The sequence below is a fragment of the Neophocaena asiaeorientalis genome, unplaced genomic scaffold, assembly GCF_003031525.2.
Source record: "Neophocaena asiaeorientalis asiaeorientalis breed wild unplaced genomic scaffold, Neophocaena_asiaeorientalis_V1.1 scaffold137, whole genome shotgun sequence".
In the NCBI taxonomy this organism is placed as follows: domain Eukaryota; kingdom Metazoa; phylum Chordata; class Mammalia; order Artiodactyla; family Phocoenidae; genus Neophocaena; species Neophocaena asiaeorientalis.
The window spans coordinates 1093799-1112046 of NW_020171804.1; the positions used below are offsets into that span (position 1 = coordinate 1093799).

Genomic DNA, 18248 nt, shown 5'->3' on the forward strand with positions numbered 1-18248 from the left:
AAAAAAAAAAAAAAAAAAAGAAATAAAAATATGTGTTTATGTATTTCAAGATTTAATCCCTCATATAAAATGCTATGCTTTAATATTGATCAAAAAGCGAGTGCTTATATTTCTATCCATGTGTCTTTTTGGCCACGCTGCCCAGCTTGTGGGATCTCAGTTCCCTGATGAAAGCCCAGAATCCTAACCATTAGGCCTCCAGGGAGCTGTTTGTATGTTCTCTTCTTTGGTGAAATGCCCCTTGTGTCTATTGTCTGCTTTCTAACTGGATTTTATATTTTCATGTTTTGTAATATGATCCATTCTGAGTTAATTCTTTTTATAAAGTGTGAGATTTGAGTAAGTTCATTTTTTTTGCTAATGGATCTCCAATGGCTCCAGCACTATTTGTTTAAAAGCTTTGCTTCTACCATTGAATTGCTTTTGCACTTTTGTCAAAAATCAGTTGACCATACTTGTGTGAAGCTATTTCTGACTCTCTGTTCTGTTCCATAGATCTATGTGTCTGTCCTTCTGCCAAAACCATATTGTCTTGATTGATATAGTTATGTAGTGAGTCTTAAAATCAGTAGAGCAATTCCTCTCACTTTATTCTTTTTAAGAAAAATGAGCTATTCTAATCCCTTTGCTATTCCATTTAATATTTAGAATAAGCTTGTCTAGCTACAAAAAAAAAAGAATACCCTGCTAGGATTTGACAGGAATTGACAGTGCGGAGAGGATTGACATTTTCCCTATGTTGAGTCTTCTAATCCATGAGCATGGTATGTCTGTCCATTTACTGAGATCTTTGATTTCTTTCATTGGCATTGTGTAGTCTTCAGCATACAAGTTCTGTATGTGTTGTTAGATTTACACCTAGTATTTCATATTTCAGTGATTATAAATGGTACAGTATTTTAGTTTTGGTCTTCACACGCTCATAGCTAGTATAAAGAAATATGGTTGATTTTTTATGTTTATCTTTTATCCTATGACCTTGTGGAACTCACTTATTTGTTCTGGGATTTTTTTTCCTCCCACTGGGGTTTTCTGTGTAGACTATCACGTCTGTTTCTGTCATGTCTGCAAATAGGGACAGTTTCATTTCTTTCTTTCCCATCTGTTTTCCTTTTATTTGCCTTCCTTGCCTTATGGCACTGGTTGGGGGCACTGCATTGTATTCAAGGTGAGGGTGAGCCAGAAATCTCTGCCTTACTGCAGGTGGTAGAGGGAAACCTTTTACCTTTGAGTGTGATGTTAGCTGCAGGTATTCTGTAGATGTGCTTCATCAAGTTGGGGAAGTTCCCTTCCATTCCTAGTTTTCTGATCATTTTTATCATGAGTCGATATTGAATTTTGTCAAAGGATTTTTTCTGTATCAGTTGATATGACCGTGAGGTTTTCCATGTGGTGGTTGATATGGTGTTAATACGATGGATCGCATGGATGTTCAAATATTTAAACAGCCTTGCATATCTAGTAAAGGTCATGGTGTAGGCCTCTACTTATATATAGCTGAATCCTATTTGCTAATGTTTTGCTAAGGATTTTTGCATCAGTATTCATGAGGGATGTGACCTCAAAAGTGGTTTTCCTTTTTTTAATACTGTCTTAGTCTGGTTTTGGTATCAGTATAATACTGACTTTATTATTTATATAACTTTATTTATTTTATTTGTATTTATTTTTGGCTGCGCTGGATCTTCATTGCTGCCCGTGGGCCTTCTCTAGTTGCAGCGAGCCGGGACTACTCTTTGTTGCGGTGCGCGGACTTCTCATTGCGGCAGCTTCTCTTGTTGCGGAGCATGGGCTCTAGGCGTGTGGGCTTCAGTAGTTGTGGCATGTGGGCTCAGTAGTTGTGGCTCACGGGCTCTAGAGCGCAGGCTCAGTAGTTGTGGCGCACGGGCATGTGGGAGCTTCCTGGACCAGGGCTTGAACCCATGTCCCTGGCATTGGCAGGTGGATTCTTAACCACTGTGCCACCAGGGAAGCCCCCAATACTGACTTTATAAAGTGATTTGGGAAGTGTTGACTTCTATTTTCTGGAAGAGATTGTATAAAATTGATGTTAATTCTTATTTAAATGTTAGGTAGAATTCACGATGAAACCGTCTCAGCCTGGAGATTACTTTTGCATGAATTTTAAAATTATGAAGTAAATTTCTTTAGCCATTATAGGGCTTTTCTAGTTATCTTTCCTGTTGGGTGAGTTGTGGTAGTTTGTATGTTCCAAGGAGTAGGTAATTGATCTAAGTTGTCAAATTTATATGTGAACTGTTGTTCATAGTATTTCCTCATATCCTCTTGATGCCTCCAGGGTCTGTAGTAAAATTATATTTCTTTCCTGAATTTGTTAGTGTCTTTCTTTCTTTTTCTTTGTCATGCTTGCTAGCTATCTGTTGATTTTATTGACATTTTCGAAGAACCAGTTTCATTGCTCTGTGCTGGGCACTGTTCACTGCACATGAGTGGGGTCCCTTAACCCTCCACATGGTGCCACCGCACAGGTGCCATGTAACCCCACTTACAGACACGGGAACCCCAACACCAAGGATGAGATAACTCACCTGGGATCTCGCTGCCAGCAGGTGGCTGAGGCGAGATTGCATCTCAGATCCCCAAACCCGGCCCCCCAGACTCTGCAGTGGGCGAGGACCCAGGACGAGGGAGCATAAGAGCTCTTTTCTTTAATAAGTGGAGAATTTGACACTATCCCTTCCTTTCTTTCCGTGACGGGCAGCGGAGGGCATTGAGAACAGCCTCAGAAAAACTCAGAAACCGCTCATCTTTCTCTACAAATGTTGTCCACACCACCCCTGGGACACGCGTCAACAGGTACATCGGCCGCCTCCTGGAAGCCCGCCAGATGGAGCTGGAGATGGCGGACCTGAACTTCTTCACCCTGAAGTACAAGCAGGCTGAGCGAGAGCGAAAGGTGAGTGCGGGGGGGCTCTGGGGGGGCTGGGAGTGAATGTGGGTGGCCCTTCTCGCTGTAGTTCTAGGCATCCCTGGCGCCCTTGGGAAGACCTTGGCGTCTCCAGGAAGCTGGGCGGCTGACGGTCCTTTTCTGTGTCTTCTAGTACCACCAGCTTCAGGACGAGTATTTCACCAGCGCCGTCATTCTGGCCCTCATCCTGGCCGCCTTATTTGGCCTTGTCTACCTTCTAATAATCCCGCAGTAAGTACTGTTCCGGGTCCATCAGTCAGAGGAGAAGGTCACCAGGAGTCCTTTTCTTTTCAAGTTCAGGTTCGACTCCCGCAGTCACACTGCTGCAGTGCCCTGGCCTTTGGGGACGGCCTGAGCCACACACCAGTTCACCATTTACCGGAGGAACTAGCTGAGCACGTCTGATGGCAAACGTGTGGAGCGCTCACTCACAGCTTTTAATTTTAAATGTGCTCAATTCTCAGACACCGTATATTTTCAGTGACTCTGTCCACACCACACGCGCCATTGACCTCACGACAGCGTCTGCGGCAGGAGACAAACGGGGCACCAAATGGGCACCCTGGTGTCTAGGTGCTTCCCATTTTCAGAAACATTAAAATGAGGAAAAGTAGGCTTTGGAAAGGAACAAAAGCGTAATGATTTTAATAACATTTAGTCATCATAAGTCAAAGTGAGTGGCAGTTTTTGTTTCTCAGCAAGAAAGACCCCAGAAAATCTCCACTTTTCTTCCAGACGTACCACTTTCTTAATAAACCTCCCGAGTGGAGCAATTCTCCTGTGAGTTTCCAGAAAGTACATGGAAGCCGCCCACCCACCCCACCCCAGGACACTGTGGACACACAGTGGCCATCTGCACGGCCCTATGTGGGGGTACATCTTTTCCTAGAAAAACCCTTACCAGTTGAAGCCCAGTAAGAGAGTGGTGCCCAGCAGCCAAGTCTGTGCAACCCCAGCCCTTCCTGCATAGGGAAAGCATCTCTCAGGCACTCCCAGGACTAGAGAGACCCTGGGGGGCTTAGAAGTTGGGGTGGACACAGGAAGGGCTCCTCCCCTAGAAGAGAGCCAGCATGGACAAGTCCCCAGAGACCGCTGTTCCTTCCTGGGGGCCAGTGATGGGTGAGGCAGGGGAGGAAGGGTGGGTTCCCAGGCATTTCTCGGGCACACCTCGCCCGGCCCAACCTGCAGTGCCCACGTGTCTTCTGTCCTAGGAGCGTGGCCGTCCTCCTCCTGCTGGTGTTCTGCATCTGCTTCCTGGTGGCCTGTGTCCTGTATCTACACATCACCCGGGTCCAGGTATATGTGTGCTTGTGTTCTCTACCTGCTCGTTACCTAGTCCAGGTACCAGTGTGTGTGTGTCTTGCACCTGCACATCACCTGGACAGGTAGGTGCATGGCTTCTGCCTGCCCTGTTGGCAGGACAGGTGGGGTAGTGGAGGCAGTTCGTCTGCTTGCCTTCTTGGCAGGTGGAAAGAGCTGTCCGCATATTGGGAGTTCATGAAGCCCGTCATGATGTGCCAGGTGCAGTTTGGAGTTCTGGGAAGGTGCCCCATGGACACAAGGGTGGGTGATTGGTAGTGACTGGATAAATGAACACAAGGTGTGACGCTCTTCTCTGTGGTTGGAGCGTCCTGTGGCTCTTTGTGGGTTCCTGTCCTAGCCTGGGGCGGCCACACCCTCGAGGATGCTTCATTGGCTTTGGAGCCAGGGCTGAGTGCATGGCCCCGTGTTGCCCATAGCTCCTGGAAGAGGGCTCTGTCCTGGTCCCGCACGCCTCTCTCACATCCTGAACCTTCACTTTCAAATGTCCCCTGTCCCCACTAGACCCCCACTTCTCACGTCTGACAGACCCAGGGTTAATTTTGCACAGTTGTTGAAGACAGCTACTTCTTGAGAAGATGAGCTCTAGTTTTATTTATTTAAATTTTTTATTATTCATAGGTAACTTGTTGAGTTAAGAAAAAGTGCTATTTATTCAAACCACATTCCCAGCTCTTCGATTTCATAGATGGAGTGGCGTCTGGTTTGGTAAACTGGAATTTCCCACTTCAAATAAGATTGCTTTATTCACCTAATTTCAAGTGAAAGCATGGCAAGTGGTTGCTAATTTCTTAGTCCGTCCCATTCATCCCCAGTGTTCAGAATCTGTGTACCTGATGGACAGTTTTCCTGGAGGAGGTGGCCCTGGCTCCCCCAGCCCCTTTCTTTCCACCCACACCCCCCTCCTTGCCCTCCCCCATGGGCTTGAGCATTTTTTCTAGGTGTGCGATTTTGACCCATTGCTTCATGGGTCCGCTCGGAGCGATGGTCAGGAAGCAGCGGGGTGCAGCGTGCATGGTCCTGGCAGCAGGCAGCTGCGGGTCGCCCGGCCAGTGCGCGCCAGTTCAGGGGCCAGCTTACACGCTCGCACACTCCCCTTCGCAGGCCCTGCGCCGGGCTCGGAGCTCACCGTGGGGCTTGTGCAGAAGACTGGGCGCCAGGCGACAGGAGGGGCCAGACAGCAGGCAGGCTCTGGCTGGGGAGGGTGGGGACAGGCAGCGGGGGCAGGATCATCCCGCAGAGGCCAGCACGTGCTGAGATGGGGAGACGTGAGTGGTCACGGCTGTGCATGCAGGCGGGAGGGTCCATTGCAGCTGAGCATCCCCGAGAAGGCCTGGGAGTCAACTGGGCAGAGTGCCTTCCTCTGTGACGTAGAAGCGGCCACAGCCAGGGCATGCAGCCGGTGTGGCAGCTCCATTGCTAGGGGCTGCCAGCGCGAGGGCCTCAGTGTCTCTGTCCGTGAAAGGGACGGGGACTGGAGCTGATATTCATGATGTACTGGGAGCAGGGCCTGGCACACATTCTTCCCGTATTTCAGCCTCACTTTTCTGTCCGCCGTCCCAGTCACCCCTTCGTGGTCCCCTGAGTGAAGGTACCGCTCAGGAGGTGGGCCTCCTGCGTTGGGCTTCCTGCCCTCCCTACGGCCCTGGCAGGGCTGGCCTCCGGGGAGGAACAGTGCCCTGCCCACCGTGCCCCCGGCCCGGCCCACCCTAGACCCCGCGAGCCGCCTGCAGGGGGTGGGGAAGGCAGGGAGGAGGTCTGCAGTGGTGGTGAGATTCCGCTTACACTGGACGTCGTCGATGAATGGACAGTGCCTGGGAAGTTAGAAAACCTGTAGGTTTTCCCTCCTTGGGGAGGGTGACGGAGCCTCAGCAGAGGACAGTGACCCTCCGGGGACACACTCGAGGGCTCTGCTAGCCCCTGAGGGTGCCCCGCCGTCCCCGTGACGCATCCTTTTCTACCTCAGCCCCAGTGGCTTCTGCAGTGCATCTGTGTGGGGTTGAGTTCATGTATTTAGCATAGGGTAAGTCATATTTTTTAAACTTCAAATTGCAACTCTCTGGGGGTCTGTGAAATTAGGGTTTTTTTTGCTTGTTTTTGTGTGTGGTTTTTTGTTTTTTGTTTTTGTTTTTGTGAGATGTGAAGAAAAGGAATGGAATAGGAATGAATGAAATTGCCATCCTACATCAACTGTAGTCAGGGTTTCCCGGAAGTTTGCTTCAGTTGTGCGTACCCGTGCGCTGTAGTGTAAAACGCAGTTCTTACTGCACTTGATCTTAGCCAAAGGCTGATGTCAGGTTTGATGCCTGGTCAGAAGCCTCTGAAGCCCCCGCCCCCATGGGAGCACGTGGTCTCTGGCCACGCCCTGTGCTTCTCTGGGCCCTCAACACGCATGGACGGAGAATAAGCCCAGAGCGCAGAGGCAGGGCTGAGTGGAGAAGGCTGCGGTTGTGTAGTTGTCGGCTTTGCCTCGGTCGTTTAGACTCTGCAGCCACGCGGCTCCGGCAGTGTCGCCCGCATTAGGACTGACCTTCCACGGTGCCGGGCGGTCACCCCTCCTTTCGCCGGCCATCTGGTGCGGCCGCGGTTTCTTCCGTGTGTCGCTACCTGGTCACAGCACGCTCCACAGCTCTGCTTCTCTGCAGGGCACCGGGCAGGGTCTTGCTCTGCATCCCCTTGCCTCGCGGCCTTGTCACACTGTTGGGGTCCTTTGTGAAGGCCATCAGTCTTAAAATGAACAGACAGCCCTTCTTATCATGCCTGTGTTCCTACCCCTCCAGTTGCTCCCAGCAAACAAGCCCCAACTCCACGTGGGTCCTTGTGATTGTCATTATTAATTTCCAGAGAGGTATTTTAACTCTTGTGTATTCAATCAAACACGTTCGTAGGATCAGGCATTTAGCATGGAGTGAAGAGGGTCTCAGTACCCCGAGGCTGGCCGTCACAGCTCTTCACCATTGTGTGATCCAGGGGTGGCCTTAAACAATGTTATTTTGCAGGTAACAGAAGAGCCAGCTCAAATGGTCTTAAATGAGAAAGGGAATTTATTGTCCTATATATTCGGAAAATCCAGAGGGAGGGAGAGAGGGAGGGGAGGAGGGTGGGCCCAGGGCTGGTTTTATCCAGTGACTCCATTCAACTACCTGAGACCAGTTTCTCTCTGGGTCTTCTAACTGCCCCTATGTGCCGTCTCAGCCCAAGCCTGTGCTTCCTTGGGTGGCCCAAAGCCATCAGCAACCCAGCTGTACATCCACGTCCACCCTCCAGGCCCGGAGGGGGACACACCGTGGGCAGGGCTTGCCCAGCCTTGGCCAGTGGCCCTCCACTCATCGCCTCCCAAGAGACATTTGTCCTGTTTCCACCTCTCCCGCAGCACCAGGGGCCAGGCCCCACTCCCGGTGGTGCCCTGGGGGCTCCTGAAGCCCACCCGGCCAGAAGCAGCATCTCCAGGGTTTGCTGAGTAAAAGGGTGAGCAGCCCATGCTTCTTGGGGCTGGGGGCAGGAGTCCCCCGGCTCATCCACGGCCTTGCCCAGGGCTCAGTGGGAGAGAAGACTGGGACGGGCGTGATGCAGGTACTAAGACAGCGGGGCTCACACCACCGCAGAACGGCTACCCTGCGTGAGGACCTCAGAGGAGATCCGTGTTTCAAGGAAAATACAACAGCATTGGAGCCTAGAACTGGGACCCAGATCCATATCCACCACTGTGTGAGCTGGAGCGCCCCACTCTGTGTCTCCTGGACTGTAGAATGAGTGGTGTCTGGGCCGCATTTCCTCACCGGTAGAGCAGGATTGGTAATGATCCCAACTTCATAGCGGGGAGGATAGAGGGATAACCATGTAGATGGTCCCGGGCTCCCTGGCTGGTCGGTGTTTTCTGTAATCTCCCTGTGGTCTCTATTTGCGTTTTCATTTCTAATTTCAGAAGTGTGAGTCTAAGAAGAACTTCTTTTATCCATGAAATCATTTTTGAATATTGCAAAATGTGTTTATTAAATAGACTTAAAATAAGTCTTCTAATAACTTGACAAAAATTTTATAAAGCCTGTATGAAGAAAATGATAAAACTTAGTTAAAGCATATAAGACACAGATAAATGGAAAGTCTTACCATTTCTGAGATAGAAGGATGCAATATACTGAAAATGTCAAGGTAATCTGTTCGGTGATTTTCAGTGCCACCCAGCGTCACAGCATCTTTTTAAAGACTCCAGTTTTCGTCTTTTTTAGTTTTGGCAGCTTTTTCACCGGGGAGATTAATTATATGAAAACAGCCAAGAAAGGTGTGTGAAGGATGAATAGTCGGTGAGACTCTAGCTGCGTACAGGTGGCTCTCAACATTCTGTACTGTGATTTATTTACCGTGAACACGATCGACTTTGTAATAAGAGGCCGTTTTTTCACTAACATTTTGTTGTTCAGTGTTTTCCAGGGTGCCTGACGATCCAGATCCGCACCGTCCTGTGTATCTTCATCGTGGTCTTAATCTACTCCGTGGCCCAAGGCTGTGTGGTGAGTGTCTCTGCTGAGCACGGGGCTGGGCGTGGCGAGAGCCGCCAGGCGCAGGTACGCGGGGGGCCCTGCGGGGACCACCCTGGAGGGCCTGGCCCTGGGCTGGGGAGGGAAACAAGGGGATCAGAGATGGGCCTGGGGGTGCCCAAGGAAGTGCGGGGTGGGAAGGGGACGTCACCCAGTGCAGGACATGCGATCCTCCTGGGAATGGAGGCCCGGCCTTCCCAGTGCACAGAGGATGAAGCTGGGCAGAGAAACAGGAAGGAGGGGGTGGGGGGAGGGTCAGGATGGAGCTGAGTGGTTTGGGAGGATGGTAGGGGTCTCATGCCCCCAGGCCCAGGCCCTGGGGAGCCTGCCCCCTCTTGGGTAGTCAGGAGACTAGAAGGGCCGGGAGCAGGCAGAAGTTTCCGAGGCCCGGCTGATGGCGCTGCGGGAGCGGGTTGGAGCGGGAGGCCGTAGGGGGCTGGGAGCAGGGCGCGTGAGTGTCCTGAGTGGGCCTCCTTCCACGCTCCTGGGTCCTCTGTCCCCCTTCCAGGTGGGCTGCCTGCCTTGGGCCTGGAGCTCTAGTCCCAACGGGTCCCTGGTGATCCTGTCGTCTGGGCGCCGGGACCACGTGCTGCCCGCCGTGCCCTGCGAGTCTGCACCCCACGCCCTGCTGTGTGGCCTCGTGGGCACCCTCCCGCTGGCTGTATTCCTGCGGGTGTCCTCCTTGCCAAAAATGATCCTGCTTGCCGTGCTTACCACCTCCTACATCCTCGTCCTGGAGCTCGGCGGGTACACGAAGGCCGTGGGGTAGGTACGCTGTTCCGGCTAGAGCCGGTGGCCAGGCATCGCCTTGTCCACGCGAGGGGCCCTGTGTTCCGACTTGCTGAACAGAAGCTCGCCGGTGCCAGGGCTTCTCCCTTTCTTCACTTGGACCCACGTTCCAGCCAGTCCTCGGGTTTCCCCGGGGATGTGGCTCTCCGCCCGGGTCAGTCCCGGGCGCCGCTGGGGGTGTCGCGTCTGAGGGGCCTCTGGGGACCAGCCTTGCGTTCGGGACACTGACGTGGGTTTCCTTCCTTTTCTTCCCCAAGGGGTGACGCCATCTCGGGCCGCAGCTTTGAGCCGATCGTGGCCATCCTCCTGTTCTCGTGCACGCTGGCCCTGCACGCCCGGCAGGTGGACGTCAAGCTGCGGCTGGACTACCTGTGGGCCGCACAGGCAAGAGGAACCCCTCAGCTTCCGTGGGGTGGGGGGGGCGGGGGCCCCTTGGGAGAGGTGAAAACTCCCGGCTGGACGCCGGCGGCCACTGGGGCCAAGGAGCAGGAAGGTAGGCAGGCGGGGGGCAGTCTGACGAGCCCTGTGCGACGGTCAGAGTTTGACTGCTTTGCATGGATGGCACCATTGGGGCCAAGGAGCAGGAAGGCAGGCAGGCGGGGGGGCAGTCTGACGAGCCCTGTGCGACGGTCAGAGTTTGACTGCTTTGCCAGCAGTAAGCAAAGGCGTGCTGGCAGAGGGGTGACGGTGCAGAGGGGCTCGGCCTCCGCTGGCCGGACGTGACAGTGGGTCTCATCAGGCTCGTGGAAAATTCCTGAAGATGCCGAATCTCGCATGGCCCGCTCCAGATTTAGGTCTGTGGTTGGGGGTCAGGACCTGACGTTTTTACAGTGCATGCTGGGGAATTCTGAAACGAGAGGGAGAGACACGGAGGAGTAGCAGACCCGTGAGCTGTCCTGGGCCCTGAGCCCCTGTGTCAGGCGACGACCCCAGAGCACAGGCACACCGGGCATACCCAGGGCCACTTCTGGGCTCAGCCCAGGTCACGCGTGGTGTGGTGTGTCTCCGAGCCCCCTCATCGCCTGTTCCTTGTCCCCTTGTCACCTGCTCTGTGTCCCCGACTCTGGGAACCGAGACCTTCCGGCTTTCTGGTCCAGAGGTCAGACTCCATCTGTGTAACTTGTGCACTTCTTGGCTCTGGACACATTGCTTCCCCTTGGTTTCCTCATCTAAAAACGGGGAGGCGGGTGTGCGGTAGAACAGGGGCTGCAGGGGACTCTTCTCGTCTGACACATGAAGAAGCAGCCCTTGGCTGTCTGAGGGAGTTCATTCTGTTCAGTCCTCACGGAAGCCCTGCCCGGGAGGTGGGATTACAGATGGGATCAGACACGGATGTGACGTGCCCAGGGCCAGGGCTGGAATGACTGGAGGTCCCAGCAGGTCTGTGGTGGGTGGGAGCGTCCGCATACCAAGGATCCTGTGTGTAGCCAGGGTCCCAGCCCAGAGCCACGTGGCTCTGAGCCAGGTGTCTGGGTGCACCCCGCTGTCACCCCACACTCTCCCCGCCTGCTGGGGGGCCCAGGCTCCTTTTTTTTCTGCCTGCCCACACCCTTGCTTCAGGAAGACGGATGACGCCTGTCCGTGTCCTGCGGTGGAAGAGGCAGGAGGTCAGTGGCTGAGGCCCTCGCTGGTCAGCTGTGTTGGGTGGGCAGGAGGTGGGCCTAGAGTTAAGTGGTCCTCCTCGGGAATCCCACAACTCCACTTGGGGTCCCTTGTCCGCAGTAGAATGGAGTGAGGACCCTAATCCCGTGTGGGAGTGTATTGGTTGGCTCCTGCAGAGAGGAGATTTATTCCCGGGATTGGCCTGCGAGGTTACGGAGACTGACACGTCCCGCCGTCTGCCACCTGCCGTGAGAGAACAGGAGTGCTGGGGTGTAGTAGTCCAGTCTGGGTCCCAAGGTCAGAAACCGGGAGTGCTGATGTCCGAGGGAGGGGGAAGATGGACGCCCCAGCTCAGGCTGAGAGCGGAGTGCCCCTCCTCTGCTGTTTTCTTCTCTTCAGGCCCCAGGGGATTGGATGATGCCCACCCACGCTGGAGCGGGCGACCTCCTCCCGCAGTCCAGCTGTTCAGAGCTAATCTCTCCTTCAGACACACTCAGAAGGGATGCTCACCAGCCATCCGGGCGCCCTGTGGCCCAGTCAAGTTGACACATGCATTAGCCATTGCAGTGAGGAATCACTACACTTCCCTTCCCAGCAGGCTTGGCGCACAATAGGTGCAGACACTGTGTTACATCCGACAGGCTGTAGGCCCCACTGGGCTCTCTCCGGAGCCACTGCTGGGTGTTCTCCCTGTGGGAAGGAGGGGCGGGGAGGGGGGATGGGAGGGCTGGCTGTGATGGGGGCGGAAGGCAGCGGCCGCTCCAGTGGAAACTGCTGTTCACCCTCTAGTTTAATTAACCTGGAAAAGACAGATGCTACTTAAACAGGTTGCTGTCTGCACACCAGGGCAGGTTGTATTCAAGATCATGAAGAATCATTCCATTATTCTGGGTAAACAAAAGAAAGAAAATGTGCGTGTGTGTGTGTGTGTGTGTGTGTGTATCTGTGCACACGCGGATATGCTAGGTGAAAAGCATGGCTTATTTATTCCTTTGTATACAGCAGCTTTGCTGAGGTGTAATTCACATCCCACGTGGTTCACGCACCCATCTAAAGTATACACTTCAGTGGCTTTCAGTATATTCACAGCATCGTGCAACCAACACCACAGTCAGTTTTAGTACATTTTTATGCTGCCCAAGGAACCCCCATAACCATTAGCGGTTGCTCCCCATTTCTAGCCACCCCCCAGCCCTGAGCCACCACTCATCTACTTTCTGTCCCTGTGGGTTTGCCTGTTTCTTTATTCTTCAGCCTGTACTCTTAAGTCAGTGCCTGTTCTGGACACACTGAGTCCCTGTGTGCGGCCAGTGGGAGCCCTGAGCCAGCCCTTGCTGGGACAGACCCCTGATTCGCAGGGGCCTGTGGCCCAGCCCTGTCTTCACCCCATACCTGGATTCCAGGTGGGCAGGGGGCCGCAGAGATCTGAGCCCCCTGGCTCCCTCTCCACAGGCAGGGACCCCCCAGGTGCGCTCTCTGGAGAGCACTGGCCCCAGTTCCTGTGCAGCTTGGGCAGGGCCCCTGGTGAGGGCGTAAGGGTGGGAATCCACCTGATTCTGGCTCACCCCGCTCCTTGGGGCGCTCAGGCGGCCGCCTTCACCGGTGCCAGATCGAGGCTGCAGCCCCACCGACATGTGCACACGCTGCCCAGCCAGGCTTCTGGGAAGAGCCTGGGCTTCTCTGGGCCTCTTGGACGCTTGAGACTCAACCGTGGGAGGGTGAGGGGCTGGTGTTGAGGAAAGGGGACAAGGTGTGTGCCAGGAGGGGGAACTTCACAGAGACCCCGGGGGTAAGGGTGGCGGGGAGACCATTGAGGGGTCAGAGCCCCCCGTTCTCTGTGGGCAGGGCTGACTGCTGGCCCCAAAGCCAGGGTGGCAGGATCCCATCCCTGTCTCTGGAAGGTGGCCTGGCCATGGAGTGTGATGGAGCAGGGGCAGGGGGAGGCACCCCGGGATGGGGACCCCACAGTCCCAGGGGCCTCCAGGGGGCAACTTGGAAGTGGCCCTGTAGAGCCCGGGCATGGTTGTCCATCAGGCGCGGGGGTTGCGGTAGAGGTGGGTGTGGTCTCAGGCACGCAGCACTCAGTCTGGGCGGAGGGCAGAGGGCACGCTCCAGACCAATGAGGTCAAGAGAGCTAATGGCACTTGGACCATCTGAAAGGTGGGGCAGGGATAGGACAACCCCAGGCTGGTGCAGTGCCCAGGGCACCACAGTGGAAGGGGTCCTCAGAACCTGGGACATTTTGGGCCACCAGACAGGATTCACGACCTTCAGCCAAGGGACACAGCCAGCCCACAGTGACCATGCTGGGAGGGACCCAGCCACGCTCTCCTGCCTCCCCCGCAGCCCCTACTGATGTTCCCACCGGCCGAGCCCGGCCAGAAGCCAGCAGCAAGGGGGCCTGTAGGCAGAGCCCTCTGGGTGGGTCCTGGGTCAGCGCAGACGCCAGGGGAAGAGGCCGGCACACACCATTCCTGGAAAGGGCACGTGGCTGCTGCAGTTTGCCAGAGCCGCGCCAGGTAAGGGAGGACGGCCTCTTCGTGGTGGGCTGTGCCGCTGAACTTGGTCTGTCCGGCTCCGGCCGGGTATCCAGGGTGACCGGGCAGGCTGGTCCCCGAGATGTGTCTGCTCGCCGTCCACTGGGCCCTCTGGTTTAAGATCTTTCAGTTATGAGTAGCTACTCAGAGCTAGGGAAGAACGGTCCAGGAAGAGCTGGACCGGCTTGCGGGTGTGGGAGATGGGGTTTCCCACTCGTTGACTGGGTGCCCGTTCTGGACCTCACGCTCAGAGAGTGGGATTGAGGCCCCGGCTGTCGGCTCCCCCAGCCGGGGACCCCTTCCCCCAGGCAGGCAGGCAGGTTCTCTCGTCTGGATTGGCAAGAGCTGTTCTTGGCATTGGTGTCCCCTTAAATGTTAACTAAGTCCAGTGGTTGACCCTGTCCTGGGGTCCTCTGCCAGCGATACCCCTTGCACACCCGGCCCCACTGTGAAGAGCGCTTTCCGGGGAGTCTGGTGCAGGAGAGAACCTCTGTGTCACGGGGGAAGGATTGCCTACATGGAACACACTGACATATTTTTCTAACGATGTGTAACGAGAAACGCCTCGCTTTCCTGTAAACGCAGCAAAACAAGGAAATTTCTAGACTTTGCCCATTTGCCCCCTGGATATTTCAGCATGTCCTGTAGAGGCACATCAGAGTGCCTCGAACTGTTGCAAAATTGCCAGACCAAAGACTCAGTGGGTTAATTATTTATTGAGACCCAGCTGGTTCTAGAAACCTAAATAAACTGATGGGCTTTTCCTTCCTGACGACTTCCTCAACCTCTTAATCTGGAACTAGCGGAATGCCTTTGCTCCAGTGATTTTTTTTTCTTTGAAAAAAATAATATAATGATATGATATGATGTCATTATCATATGATAAGATAAGATGATATATGATAATGATATGATAAGATAATCATGGTGACACTTATAATTTTGATTATGATAAAAATTTCTCTGTCTACAATGAGTGCCTATTCCGACGGAAATTCCCACTTGTGCAGTGGCCATTCTCAGCACTCGGTGGCCGGGGGGAGCTCAGACGTGGAGTTGCCAGTGGCTGGGCTGAGCTGAGGCCTGCTGCAGCTCCTTCTCCAGTCACTTCCCAGGCCTCCTTTCTCCACACGTGTGACAGGCCCACGGCCTGACCGGGCCCCCAAGTTGGTGACATTAGCCTATAAAGATAACACCTGATAGAGCCTTGGAGATTTTGGAGGAGTTAGCTAGGGAGAGGTTCTGTTGCTGTTGGATGGTGTTTTATATATGTCAGTTAAGTCTGGTTCTGATTTTCTCTTTAGTCATTTTATCAAGTTTTGAGAGAATGGTGTTGGAATTTCTAACTACAACTGTGGATAGAACTTGTTGCAGTTCTGTCAGTTTTTGTTTTATGTATTTTGATGATCTGTTATTAGGTGCATAAATATTTAGGATTATGTCCTCTTGATAAATTGAAACCTTTTCCCTCTGATCAACAAAAAGACGCTCTTTGGGCTTCCCTGGTGGCGCAGTGGTTGAGAGTCCACCTGCCGATGCAGGGCACATGGGTTCGTGCCCCGGTCCGGGAAGATCCCACATGCCGCAGATTGGCTGGGCCCTTGAGCCATGGCCGCTGGGCCTGCGCTTCCGGAGGCTGTGCTCCGCAACGGGAGAGGCCACAACAGTGAGAGGCCTGCGTACTGCAAAAAAAAAAAAAAAAAGACGCTATTGTATACCTGTGGGCTAAAACCAAAAACTCCAAATAAATATCGATCCCTAAAAAAAAGACCTTCTTTTTCCAGGTAATATGCTTGGCTCTGCAGTCTGCTTTGTCTGATATTAATATAGGTAATCCAGCTGTCTTGTTATATGTTTTTCCATCATTTTACTTTTAACCTATTTGTATCTTTTTATTTAAAGTGGATTTCATATAAGCAACGTACAATTGGATCTTGCCTTTTAATCGAGCTGTTCCATTTACAATTAATGTGATTATTGATGTGGTTGGATTCTAATCTTTAATCTTCCATGTTGCTGTTTCCTATTTGTCCCATCTGTGCTTTGCTTTCATTTTCCTCTTTTTCTATTTTAGGTTAATTAAATATTTCTATTATTCCACTTGGTCTCCCTCTTTTCTTATTAGCTCTAAGTCTTTGTTGTATTTTTTTTAATGGATACTTATCATAGCTTGTCTTCAAGTGGTATTATACGACCTCACATACAGTATAGGAACCACAGCAGCAGTATGTACATCGGTTTCTTCCATCCTAGGGATTTTGCCATTGACATCATCATAGATTTTATTTGTACATATATTATAACCCCCCAAATATATTATTATTTCCATCATAAACATTAAAGTCTATTTTAAAGGTATGTTATAATGAGAAAGAGTATTTTTTGTTTACTCACATAGTTACGCTTTCTGGTGCTTTTCATTCCTCTCTGCAGATCCAGGCTTCTGTCTGTTGTCATCTTCCTTCTGCCTGAAGGACCCACTTTAATGTTTCTTGCAAGTCTGTTGGTAATGAATTCTTTCACCTCTTGCGTGTCTGAAAAATTCTTCATTTTGCCTTTGTGGTTGAGAGATACTTTTGCTGGGTATAGGATTCTGAGTTCATGATCTTTTTTTTCTGCTCAGTGCGTTAAAGATGTTCCGCCACCTTTCGTCTGGCGTTGCTTTTAATGATAAGTCTGCTATCATCTTTATCTCTGTTCCTCTGACCCCACCTCCCCTCGTGTTTCACCCTCTTGACAGTGGGTTGGGGGCTCCTCTGGATGCCTGTGCCCCGTGTGACCTGACCAGCCTGGTCCACCCTGAATCTCCACACTTGTCCCCTCCGCAGGGCAGCCGCTCCTCTATGGAGACAAGCACCATCATTGATCACCTGCCCAGCTGATGCAGTTGTTGATGCACATGTCTCACGGAGTGCCTTTTCCTCAAGTGAGACTAAATTATCAAAGGGAGGCAACTAGGAATGATTCAGTTCAAGAGTTAGAGATGAAGTCCTTCTCACCTGGGGACTGATGACCCTCTGTCTCAGCTTCTCTGTGTGCTTTGGAAAGGCCCTTTCCCTTTCGGTGCTTCCCCAGGAGGAGGTGGTTCTCAGAGCCTGGGTGTCCCGAAGAGGGGGTGTGTGTACCCCAGAAGGCAAGTGAGATAGCACAGTGGGGTTTTGGAAGAAGACACCATGATGGTTAGCTTCTGTGTGAACTTGGCTGGATCACGAGGTGCCTAGTTATTTGGCCAAAGGTTTTTCTGCGTACGTCTGGAAGGGTATCTCTAGATGAGATTAGCATTTGAATTGGGTTCAGTAGAACAGATTTCCCCCTCCCAATGTGGTGGGCCTCATCCAATCCATTGAGGGAGGCCTGAATAGAACAGAAAGGTGGAGGAAGGGAGAATTGGAGCCCCTCTCGCCTGACTGCACGATCTGGGACATCGTCTCTGCCCTCAGCACCCCGGTTCTCAGACCTTCAGGAGTTACACCACCAGGTCTTCTGGGTCTCCGGTTTGCAGACGGCAGATGGTGGGACTTCTCAGCCTCCATAATCACGAGAGCCAACTCCTCCTCATAAATCTCTTCCTGTATATCTATATCTGCCCTATTGTTTCTGTTTCTCTGCGGAACACTGTGTAACAACATCAGAAGTTCTGTTTATAGTTGAGCGAATCTGAAAATTAAGAAACAAGCTTTCCTCGTTGAAGAATGAGCTGGCTGGGTTGATCTCACTCTGGCCAGATGTCACTTCTAGGACGCAGGCAGGGACATCACTGCCCAGGCATAGCGAGGCCGGTGCCACCCTCACTCACTTGCTCATTTTTAGCGAGCTGTCCTTAACTCCAGCTGCTGGGTCAGGGTCTGCTCGTCCGGCTGGTTAGACCGAAAGCTTCACAGCACCTCATAGGGGTCACACCAAGAGTCACAGGGCACAGCGGCTCACCGGTCATCTGCCGGGAGTTGTCAGGTTGTGCTATTTTTTTTTTTTTTTTGGTTGTGCTATTTTTTGTTTTGCTCTGTTCTGTTTACCAAAAGATAGTGATCCCAGGCTGGGTGCCCTTCTGAGATGCCGTGTAGCTGTCTGTAAGTGTCCCCTGGTAATTAATTTCTGGAAGGTAAGCTCCCATAATCTGTCCTATAGAGTCAGGGGTCAGATTTTTGACACGTGAGAGGGAACGTGCTTTTTTAATTTAATTCTTTAATTTTTAATTATTTTGTTGAAGTATAGTTGATTTACCATGTTGTATTAGTTTCAGGTTGGTTATCTATTTTATATATAGTACTGTGTATATGTTAATCCCAAACTCCTAATTTATCCCCCATCCTCTTCCCCTTTGATAACTAAGGAAACTATGCTGTAGAAAAAACTTTTTTTTTTTTTTTGGCGGTACGCGGGCCTCTCACTGCTGTGGCCTCTCCCGTTGCGGAGCACAGGCTCCGGACGCGCAGGCTCAGCGGCCATGGCTCACGGGCCCAGCCGCTCCGCGGCATGTGGGATCTTCCCGGACCGGGGCACGAACCCGTGTCCCCTGCGTCGGCAGGCGGACTC

At 52.4% G+C, this 18248-nt stretch overlaps 1 protein-coding gene across 1 annotated transcript in view; it reads left to right on the forward strand.

Annotated features, from left to right (window-relative positions):
• ADCY1 (adenylate cyclase 1) overlaps nt 1–18248 on the forward strand; it is a 112188-nt gene that overhangs the window by 77580 nt on the left and 16360 nt on the right. Inside the window, exons 9-14 of the mRNA XM_024745779.1 lie at nt 2723–2917; nt 3063–3160; nt 4141–4225; nt 8671–8760; nt 9296–9552; nt 9834–9960. Coding sequence (XP_024601547.1) covers nt 2723–2917; nt 3063–3160; nt 4141–4225; nt 8671–8760; nt 9296–9552; nt 9834–9960 — 852 coding nt within the window. The remainder of the gene's footprint in view (nt 1–2722; nt 2918–3062; nt 3161–4140; nt 4226–8670; nt 8761–9295; nt 9553–9833; nt 9961–18248) is intronic.